Below are 12,128 nucleotides of genomic sequence, written 5' to 3'. Positions count from 1 at the left end.
CGTGACTACGCGACGCGAAGATTGTGCAAACGTCGCGTGCAGAACAAAACATAATTTGTCATAAAAATTCAACATGCGTCCATTTAATGTTATGTTTATTGTTCTATTAGTAATAATAATCATATATTCATTGACATGTTTTCTTTTTCAAGTAATTGGGTAACGTTTTTTAGTCATCTTTACACGATTTAAGAATTAATTCCCCCGACGCCATCACAAAACATATTGACATGTTCACAGTTCGACTTTCGCTCTCCGATTGGTAGAGAGTTCCAAATTTCGTCGCACCTATAGTTGAAAATTATTTGCCGTTTCACTGAAGTATGCTCTTAAGTTCTAGGAGCATTTCCTCAAATGTGATTGCAAAAAGGCTGGACTGTATCGGCTTAGATTTGAAGAAGTTTAACATTAAATTTGATGGCATTAGAGCCAGCCAGCCTAGAATATAAGGGTTTTTACACTTACCTTTGAAGCCAAGTCACTATTGCTACTTAAGTCTAAAGATAAGCATGACAATTCCTCAAAATGCTAAGCTAGTTAAAATGAATTATCCAACATCAAGTAGTTGTGGACCTTGACTGCTTTTAAAATTTCTACTGGGACTGGGAACACTAAATATTATGTTTCTTACAGGTCGGTGGCACTGCAGTCACTGTGCAGTGTGTCGATCGTGCAACGCTCGTCATCCCTCCGGCCAGCCTGAGTTGGGTGGGGTGCAACCGCCCTCGCTGGTCCCCGCCCCGCCTGACCAGTGGCACCACCACCTCAAGAAAACCACAGCGGGCCAGAAAAGATATTCGCACACGCTGTGCACCCCCTGTGCCAGGTTCGACACTCTCTCATTCTTCTCTTGTTTGTTAACACCCCCCCCCCCCCAAGATACCCTGTCTCTCGCCATTTCTTTTCCTTCTACTAGTGGCGCAGCTAGCTCCCTGGAAAAGAACGCAAGTGTTTGGGTCCAGCCAGACAAGGGCTTCTCGAATTTCAATTCAAACAGATGATAATGATCATAAAATATTCAAACTTCATCGATTGACATATTCATAAATTCATAAAAACACATTCACTGCTGACCAGATAATTACTAATTAATTTCCACATTTTAATATGCTAATTATATCTAATGGCCAACTAATGGTTAGCACTGAAAGACTTATTTAGAAATCCAGAGTCCTTTCGTAAATTTTGCGTGGGGCCCCAATATTTCTAGTTACGCCACTGCTTTTTACCCAACTCATACCAACATTTCATATTGATATTAAATACGTCCAATGGATGGTATTTAGTGATTTTCCACTATGCTGGATTTTACCCAGATTTTACTCATCCAAACCATGTAAAAACATTCATATTCACTGTTACAAGTGGAACATTTAACTCTCTACATTGATTTTATTTGATATGTTTATTAACCCCTTTTCCCATGATAAATGCTCCTTATATAACAACTAATCTCATGGATAAAATAACCATTTAATTAACATAAACAAAACCTGTCTGTGAAAGGAAAAGCAAGATAACAGAAACACGAATCGACACAGAAGACTTATCTCACCTTTCATTTCGCACACAGAAATTATCAATCCTTACTTGGGCATATGATTGTTCAATGCCTGAATTTTATACATACGTGTTATTTACATATTATTGCATATTTTTCTTTAGGGTTGCTTTCAAACTAATTGTGAGTGTTTCTGTGTCCAAACATATATAGGGGCTTTATTATTTTGCAATTTGATTCGACTCAGTTGAATTGATACATTTACTGTGGAAGAAAATGAAGTATGTATGTATGTAGGACAGATTTTTATGGCATTGCGGCCACGATGAAATCACTTTGGAACTTAATGAGTTGCCTACACTGCCAGAAGAATCTGACACCATTCTACATATTTGACTCTACCAAATCAAAGTAAAATTCGAGTAGCTTAATATCAAACGTTATCTACAAAAAGGTGTTTTTTTTTTAGATAACGTTATTTTACATTCTCGGCTACATGATAGTCAAACAACTTTATGTCAATCTTTTTTAGTTTCTTCATAAATGGTCAGTAAAGTTTAACGTTAACTACATAAAGTTACTCTTGTTTTCATATTTTTTTAAAACCACACCTATAAATTTTAACATCACCATAAGCAAGATAAATGTTCACAATAAATTTTAAAATATGAACATTAGGTTTTAAAAAAACATCTCCTTTCTTGGGTTACAAGAAACTAAAACAACGTTCCTCCTGTAAAGTTGCACTTTTGTAGATAGTGTTGTTTGACATTAAGCCCTCAAATTATTTGTCAGTTTAAAAATTGAACTCAGTTTTGTTAATATCTGAACAGTTAAACGTATGGTAGAAAAACTTGGGAAATATAATATATTATTATTTTTATTGCTAAAATCTATTAATACATACCTTTTTTATTTTTTGTGTTTTGTTATTAATATTATATTGGGTATATTTATTATGTATTTACCAGTGGCGAAAATTGCCTGTTGAACGGAGGTAAACTATTATAGTAACAAACTAAATGAATAATAATACACGCTTGGACAGTGATGACTTAGCTTGAAAATGTCGAAACAAATGGAATATGTGTAGTATTTTGTATAGATATGATCTTTAATATTTCTACAATATATGATACAACAATCCATGTTCGTGCAAAAATTAGTTACGATTACAGATCCAATAATTTCATAGAAATTAAAAGTTCTGCTGGTATCTGACGTTGTAATTTCATTATTTCGCATTATTCAAGGTCATTTTCGTTGTATTTTTTATGGTATATTCAGAAATTCTCATACATGTTCAAATTCTTTTTACGAGTCAAGCTAAATGTTAAATAATCGCTTAATATGAAGTCTTCGCCACTGGTATTTGCTTATATAGAGGTTATCATTTTCATTTTTCTAATGGTGAAATTTGATAATAAAACGTAATAAAATATTCTACAATTACTCACGATTTCTACATACATGTCTCTTGCAACAGAATAATATGTACAGTAAACTCTTGATTATCCGTGCACGACAATGTGTATACAACGATATAGTAGCCGTTAGGAAACTTCAAACTGATATTAGAAAATCAGTTTCCTGTAAATAAACCAAAATTACAGATTTTCTTAATAAATAATAAGTATTAAACATGTTAAAATAATTGTCTGCTTAGAAATGTATAATATTATTATGTAGTATTTTAAAAAGAAAAAACTATAGTTCGGATTATCCGTGTTTTTCATTTATCCATGCCGTCTCTCCCCATCATTAGTCCGGATAATTGGGAGTCTACTGTATAATATTTTTTAGGTTTGTAATAGTATAATTAAAAAAATGGCTTAATTTATCACATTGCCTTGTTAACATACTGTTTTATTTTCTTAAACGGGAAATAAGAGAAATGTTCTGTTGCATGACAACTTACTACATATAAACAATATAGTATGCGGCGCTTGCCTGTGAATTTGCTTTATAAAACATTTTTTTCCTTCCTCTCATTGATGTCTCATAATTAATTCTCCAGAAATTTGTATATGATTATTATATTGCATTCACACTAAAAAGGATTGTATATTTAAAAATTAACTGTGTAACGACAGTTTTATCAAAGTTTTTACAATGTCGCGTTGTAAACAAAACACTTTTCATTTATCGATCGGCACACAGTTGTTGTATGTCCAGTTTTGCCGATTGACAATATAAGGCAAAATTTATATTTATGTATTTGAATGAGACATTATCTTTTCAAATACCCTATTTGAGTGTACAGTATTTTTACAGCATACAGGTATGATTCAGACGGGCGTTTTGTTTGTTGAGAAACCAGTTTAATTTGAAAGTAGTTTTGTGTATTATACGAAACATTAAATCATCCATTTTGTAGTTGATTTCACGATACGCATATCACAAAGTGTATAGCATTTCATCTGTGGATATCCATTAGGGTGTGTGCGTGTGTGTCTGTGTGTGTGTGGGTGGGGAGTTGTTGTCTGTGTGTATTGTATGCGGGGCTGGTTGCATTGCAGGGCGTGGCGCGCGGGGCGCTACTGTTCGGTGTGCGAGCGCTGCTTCATGGGCCGCAAGGGAGCCATGCGCCTCGTCATTTGCACGCACTGCGACAGGAGATTCCACCAAGGTCAGTCACCGCCTCTTGTCATCTCCCCCATTTCATTGACCCCCCCTGATCCGCATGTATCAATCGCCTCATAGAATGGCTATTTATTGTTTACATTATGTATTACTAACACGTTCGGCCGAGTGAGATGTGAAGTTAGCTAACTGTTTAAGGCACTTTAAATCATCAATAAATTTTGATGTAGGAATTTATATCTAATTAAATGATGTAGTAAAAAATGTACATGAATTCTAATGTCATATTATAATATAATTTAAAACTAACTTACTCAATGAGGTTTCCAGAATAGTAATACTTTTTATGAGATAATTACTATGTTAAATGAAAACAATGATTTCGTCTCTCTCTGTAAGTAACATAATATCGTTGCTGAGTTGTTTAAATCTCTGCGGCTCTATTCTATACATAAGGCGGCTATCGAATGACAATATAATATGAACACGGTCAAACCTATGATTCATATAGTCCTGATATTGCTGTTGGCATTATCTTGTGTCAAATACATTTTATGGTTTTTTCTCAAAAATTAACACAATGTACGCATTCCCTCATGTCGTTTTTCAGCTTTTAAACTAAATTGATCGACTGCTATGTTGAATTGAATGAAGTTGAGGTCCCGTCTAATTTTAGCCGATTCAACTTAATCATTAATACAAGTCGATAATGCATTGGTACACTCAAACAACTACTTATTTAGATTTGAATGCGATTAGTTGGTTGCCATGTGTCACCGAGTGCCCTTGTTTTAGTTTCTGAATAAAGTATGACGTTTTTCTTCATCCAAAAACGTTCTGAAGTGATCTGACCGAAATGATATTGACAAGCTAATAAATTCACTCGATGCCCTCTCGATTACGATTATCGTTTCAACTCAGACTGATATGTGGGACACATTCTTATTAATTCCTTTTTCAACATTCAACAAAAACTTGATCAATAAAAATCGACATGTGGAAAGGTGAAAAACATTACTTGTATTAACTATTTTGTTAAATCATTTTTATTACGTACCTATGTAGTTCACTTCACAACTTACATGGCCCTCTTACTGTTTTGTCCACGTTTTGTTTATGGGAGTGTTGACCGTCCTGTACATGGAAAATTTATAATATATTATTTATTACTGCAGGGTGTTGACTTTGAAAATTACTATATATATATAATATACCACTATTTGAAATACTAAGTTTCAAAATATATGGACTTATGAGTCTGAATTTCTGTTCCAGATATAAATTTCAGACTTGTTTGTTATCAAGAGATATTGTTTGATTATAATTTGGTTACAACTGTTCGGTGAAGTAGGTGTTTTATTTTCTCTGAGCAACGAAAGAGTAAATAATGAGAAAATGTTTCATGACTCGGGTTGTCACATTGATGAACTTATTTTGTTCAAAAAACCCTGCCCTGTATTAGAATCAGCGGCGAGGGGTGGAGGTAAGCTGTTTGTAAGATCTGACGTAAATAGTGCACACTAAACTTTCTCTGTCACACTTTCTACAGTCTTTGTTTTCGTTGAATTAAGAATACATAGATATTACAAATGGTTGGTTGGTTTTTGTAAAATTCATTGACCCCTGCCTAAACCAAACAAATGAAATATAATATTCTTTTATCTATAAAATATCTAAAATTATTTATGATTTAAAGGCATAATTGTAGATATTTTATAGATAGATGAATATTATTTGTCTATTATCTATTACGGCTTGGTTTACGCAGGTTTCAATTGAATTTTTTTGAATTTTGCAGATAGATGCAATTTGTAGTCTTATTTCAATGAAAACAAATATGTATGACTGACAATGTTCAGTGTGCACTATTTATATTGGATCTTAACAGCCTACCTCCACCCTTCGTCACTGATTAGTATGCATTTTGATTGTAGGTATAATGTAATACAGAGGGCATTGAATAAATGAAGTAGAGTCTAATGGATTGTTGTGATTTTCAGAGTGCGTAAAGCAGCAAGGAAAGCAGCTGGACGTGCTCAACTACACATGCAACGCTTGTCGGAGGGGTGGCGCCACGCGGGGGCAAAACAAAAGGGGAGGCGGGCAGCGCGGCGGCGGCCGACGGCCAGCCAAGACACCCTCCTCTCCCCCGCGGCCCCTCCGGGACGGCAGCGACCGCAGCAATACTAACAATGCCGACTCGGACCGTAGTGTCACAGCTGCCGACCACTTCGCCGACTCGTCCTGCGCCAATGACCGGACTGACCTCCAGGAGGACGCCTCCAAGCGAGATCAACTCTCGTCAGTGCCTGATGGAGATGATTCGGTACGGCGATTCACTTCTATGGACCCCTTGCGGCCGCCCGATGATGCAAGGGCGAGCAACCCCGATCGCTCCCGACGCGTCTCCCCTTCTCCACCCGTTGGGGACGTAGAGATGGAAGAGTCACCCAAAACTGCGACGGATCCTCTCCGAGGCGCTCCGGATGATGATCCTCTCTCTGCCCGTGCTGAGCCACATGATCCTGTGGACAAAATTAAAAGAGACTTTGTCGACGGTCGCCCCCCTGATTTACCCAGTTGTGATCCTCTCCCTGCGGCCATGGAGGAGACGTGCGACGATGCCCGTGAAACCCTCCGCGTCCTGGAAGGAGACGGAGCTGATGCTTGTGATCCCCTGGCCGACGCCGGAGAGGAGGGCCCTTGAGAGCTCATCAAATAATTGCTTGTAAATACATATTCAGTGATTGTCCTTCGAGAGTGAAGGATGAAAGAAGCGAAGAGAGGGCTGAGGGGTCCCCGGCGATAATTGAATTCGCCGGCGAACGGGACTCCCTCTAATATCTGTATATTGTGTAGCGGCGCGTGTTGAAATTGCCTATTTCTTTTTCAGCCAGCGATGTAAATAATATAATTATACTCGACGAGGTGATTGTGAATTAAAATATTTTTTTAAACGCGCTCTCCGGTTGCTGATTGAATATTCCGTGAGATCGGTCGGCTGACCGGGGGGAGGGGATGTCGTGGTCAACACAAGTCTCGTCTATATCAAAGTGTGATTCCGTCGATTGAATGTTTGCGTTTAGAGAGGCAGGCAGACTGCGTATTCGATCTGTATATATATTTGATCGCGTGAAAGAACCCGGTGCGTTTGAAGTCGCGATATGTGCACCTTCGCCGGTGACTATCGTTCCGATTCGTTTTGAGGTGTATATTTTTTTATTCTGCCGCGTACTTTTCTTTTGTGTGACTGCGTTTTTCCAGGCGTTCACTGTCAGTTGGTGTTCTCCAATGCCAGTATGAGAGAATTTCCGCAATGTGAAGTTTTGACTTCTGACATTATTTGTCCCCAATTTTGTTTTATTGGAAGTCGTTCCTCGTGTTTGAAAGATGAGGCATCCACCGATATATCTTTAAGACCATTTCAAAGGCTGCTGTTTTTATTGCTGCATGCAAATCGTCGTCAAGATGAAATTATGACCGCATAGACAAATTTCAATTAAAACTCCCACCATATAATTTTGCCCTTTTATTTTATAAATCAATTTTATCAATAAGATATATTTTTTAAATCATTTAATATCAAAGACACATTACATATTATGATAATCATCTGTTTTTTTTTAATCAAAATAATTATGTTTATTAGTTATAAGAGGTCTGTAAAGTGTCCGACCTTTGGCCGGGAAAAATATAATTACTCACGTGGAGGTCTGAAACTCTAAACCTCTTAAAATAGACGTACCTACTTCTCCCAGAGGTCCTGATAATTGTTGGAAGCATTTCTGGAACGTTTCTTTGGGAATGAAGTACAGCTAGATCGTCATGTTCTCATGACCCACATTTGGTCGCTTTCAGCAGCATTTTAGTTTAGAGGACAGTCAAAAATGACAGGGGTCATATCGGGAGACTAATGACAAATTATAGGAGTGCTGTTTTTGGCCAAGAAAGTCCACTTCCCGCGCTTCATTTGTTTCCACGGAGAGAAAAAAAATCAGGATACTTTTGAAACAGTCCTCATATATCTTTATTTTGATTTTATTGACTGCAAAATGTGATACATTGTTAAGAAATTTGATTGCCCGTAATCATACTAAGTTCTGAATTAAATAGAGCATCCAATAATATTAAACATAACGGCGGCGTCTGTAGTAATCATAGAATAACAAAAGTGGAGAATGATTGTTTTTTATTTGTGCAGTGTTACACGCAGTGGTGGTGTGGTGTTATGTTGCCATGCCAAGTGTTTTGATATCAATACTTTATTTACATGGATGTTTTACAGCAATATATATTAAGATGTGTAGAGACTCGTCATCATCCAAAGAGTTAGACTATAATAAGGGGGAGCCTTATGTTATTTTAGTATAAAAAGACTCAATATTTAGCGTGGTCGAGTCGCAGAGCCAATTTAATTATTGGTAGTAATTGTTGGCGGATTGAAATAAAAACATGGCACTTTTGTTTGTCTTCATTTTTACTTTTCGATACTGACACATACGGATTTGACATTGGCGTATTTGTGTTTATTAATCTAAATATCTCCATATGTTCCGCTGAATCTGTGATTTTTGTATGTGAATAATTACGATTTGATTCCGTATTGGGAAGCCATTTGACGATTTCTTACTCAGTCAATTCTGGATAATCTGTTTTTCGTTTTCACTCATCATTGCCGTGTGTCGTTTAAAGTTCAAACTATACGGATGCATTGCAACTTCATGAATTAGGCATTGCGAAAATAATAGTTTATGCAATTTACTGTTTCAGTGAATCTAAAATTATGTCCGAGATGCTTGCGGTTTTCGACAGATGTTGGTGAAAATAGCAAAGTTTGCTACAAAGATATCTGTAAAGCGAATATTATCAGTCCGTATATTAAGTTTCACTTTCATATATTTAGACTCAGTCTAATGGAGGACATTTTTTTTAATGTATTTTTTATTATCACCACACTCGGCAGTGTCTAATAGTTTCACGACCACATTCAAGAATCTCCACACTATCTTGTTATTTTATGATAAAAGAACGTCAACTTTTAAAGAGCAAATATGATACTAATTTATACCAGTTCTTACAACCTTGCAAAGAAAAAAATATAATATAGAATTCATAATGGGTTACCTCAATTCTGCCATATATTTATCTGTTTTATGAAATATAATAAAGAACAGAACTTGTGTCGTCAGTCTATAAGGATATTTTCAAGTGAATCAATAGTTTTTCCATTATGATTGAAAATCTACTCGCGTAAATTCCAGTCATGAACAATATGACAATTTCCGACCATGTCCGATCCTAATAGGATCATATGGCCCTTCACAGAGTGGAGTTTTGTATTAACAGATTTCGTTTTTACGAGAAATGGATGTCAGCCACTAACTCAACCTATTAGGTCGTGGATCCACGATGCTATAGGCCGACGCTTAAACCGCGCGGCCATCGAACAATTACAGACGCATAATATTTGTTTATCATTCATGTTATTAACGGTTTTGATAATTATTATCACTTAAAACAAGCGTCAAAACGTTTGGCCAGATTTATTCATATGAATTATACTAGAGGCTTGTCGGCGGTGTAAATCATAAAAACGTATGAAGCAAAAATGTCACATATGCATGGTTATATTTTATATAATTATTGTGTTTTGATAAGCGATTCCCAAAGTGTTAAATCGATTATGCCAAATCTTTTCTGTATGAATTGTTAAAGGTCAAAGGAAACTATTTTTTTTTACGATGCAGTAAAACCCGTTAATTCAAAATCTCGATTTATGTTTGATTATCGATTAACTGTGTTCCTATTAACGGGGTTTTACTGTATCTCGGTTTGAATACAAAATGAACTCCAATGCTTACGTCTGAACGATTTTATCTATAACGGCAGTGCAATTAATTTGGTATTACTATTGTATATAAAAATATAACATTTCATTTTTATTTTTTGATAAAAATTTTCAGTTATTCATTTTTTATAATATAATTTTATTCATTGGAACATGGCAGCTTCTCATATCAACTTTTGTGTAAATATCTCTAAATGCTAAAGATATTTTTTCATATCGGTATTCCTTGAATTGTAAAAATATACTTTTTATTAGTTTGAATCATTATTTTATATTTACTAACTTATGCATAAATAAAAAGGTCAGTATCCGGTTAAAACCTGCCTTTTGGATAACATAGTAATCAATTATTACGAATAGGATTGGAATGTTTAGTTAAATCGCATTTTTACGATACAATCATCTGTATTATAATATGTAAACATTGCTGAAATCGCAAAAAACCATAAGCCAGCAATAAGCTTGTAACTATCAGGAGAATGCATTTGATATTAATATTGAAGTCAGACCTTCTGTCGCTACAATCGATTGTGTGTCTTGGCCTCCTTCAGAATACCGGTCCTTGCCAGGCTACATTCAGTTTTCTACGTGCAGTGTTTTGAGATTGCACTCAACATTGTTCATTGATCTTGCATGCGGTAGGTCAAAATTTTTTCTGCCACCTGGTTTCCTAAATGTCTATTATTTTGCCGAGCGTGACTCATCCATTCTGCGTTCGTGGCCATCTGAGACTTTCCATCTTAATGGTTGCGACGATATGAGGGTCCTTGTATAACTCGTTCGAGTTCTTCGTTGTATCTTCTTCATTTCTGGTTGTCATTAATTGTTTCGAAGATCCCACGGAGTACCCTGTGCTGAAAGATTCCTGGTGTTCTCTGTGCTTTTGATAATATGAAGCCATACACGACAACTAACCAACTGGTTTTGTACAGCATGGACTTCAAAGCTTAACGTCATAGAATTTGGAAACTTGGTGAGGCTGAAGGCAATTTTGTTGAAATGTTCTCACGCAAAGGTCACTGATAAAAGGCCTACATAATAGGCGGAAGTCAAAGAGGTGGTAATAATCTGGTATCTGCTAAGGCCGACATGCATAGAATATCTCTAAACGCTAATCAGCCGTTATTCTGGTAATTAGTGTTTAATGGAGAAAGAATGCGCTCGCAACGCATAACTAAGCAAATCTGTCGGCTGTCATTTTAATTAAAAATTATATTAATAGTTTTTAATGTCGTTTCCTTGTTTCTAACAAAGAAAAATTATTTTTCAGTATCGATTATATATGCAAACATTGATGTATTGCCATGTCAATAAAAAATATACAAAAAGATAAAATTCTAGGTACCTATACTCTATTTGCTATATGTCGATTGTTTCAATTAACCATTTAAAGTTTATATTAACAATTTATATTGTGGAGTTTTCATACTTTTATTTTTGTATGTCAATTAAAAAAAATTAATAACTACATATCTGGTAAACAGAATTTGCAGAATGCAGTGTGTTGCCTCACTAATTAAGATTTTCTCTGCTGTTATTATATTTTGATATATGCATAGGTTCAGACGTTACTTCGATTTAATGTAATTCAACATTCTGTGCATCTCGGCCTAAGGTTTTACCTTCATTTGAACAATACTAGTGAAAAATTAAATACGCAATTTTTCTGTGTGTTTACATATTAGCAGTTAATTATTGTTTCTTATTTTTGGGTTTGCATTTGGTCAGTCAGAAGTGTAAATATGTAGCCATTGGACTTTGCTAAATCTCGACAAGTGAGTGAAAACATTTGTTTAAGACGCCTAAAAATATTGTATTTCTTTTTATTTAAGCATAACTTTTTCGCATTTTATTGTTTATAATCGATCATGTGTTTAGAGAGTGGATGTATTTTGAATGTTTATTTTATAGGAGTATCTGTGAATAAATGGTTCTTTTTTTAATGTATAGATGATCAAACAATCGGAAAATCTGTTGGCTCATGTACTCATCATGACATATATTTAATAACTAAACAAAAAGCATAGGTCTGAAATTTAAATGAGTAGATTTAAGATGGATATTAAATTATTTACGTTCGATGATGCATATAAATATAATATTAATTAGAGAAATATGTACACTGGGTATATGGTGACTAAATAAGTTTTTTCTACTTATCTATTTTTAACGTTAAGTAGTGTTATGTTTTTAGAG

The 12,128-nt window shown here is 35.3% G+C and overlaps 1 protein-coding gene across 1 annotated transcript in view; it reads left to right on the top strand.

Annotated features, from left to right (window-relative positions):
• The window catches only part of e(y)3 (PHD finger protein enhancer of yellow 3), a 29,331-nt gene extending 20,161 nt beyond the window's left edge, over positions 1-9,170 (top strand). The window contains exons 13-15 of the mRNA XM_085948809.1: positions 634-826; positions 4,021-4,130; positions 6,085-9,170. Of these exons, the coding sequence (XP_085804935.1) occupies positions 634-826; positions 4,021-4,130; positions 6,085-6,791 (1,010 nt within the window). The 3' untranslated portion in view covers positions 6,792-9,170. The remainder of the gene's footprint in view (positions 1-633; positions 827-4,020; positions 4,131-6,084) is intronic.
• The last annotated feature ends 2,958 nt before the right edge of the window (positions 9,171-12,128 follow it).

This window comes from Rhyacophila brunnea, unplaced genomic scaffold (genome assembly GCF_057557595.1).
Source record: "Rhyacophila brunnea isolate RB1 unplaced genomic scaffold, BYU_Rbru_1.0 scaffold_21, whole genome shotgun sequence".
Classification (NCBI taxonomy): Eukaryota; Metazoa; Arthropoda; class Insecta; order Trichoptera; family Rhyacophilidae; genus Rhyacophila; species Rhyacophila brunnea.
This window is presented reverse-complemented; position numbering and strand designations above follow the sequence as displayed.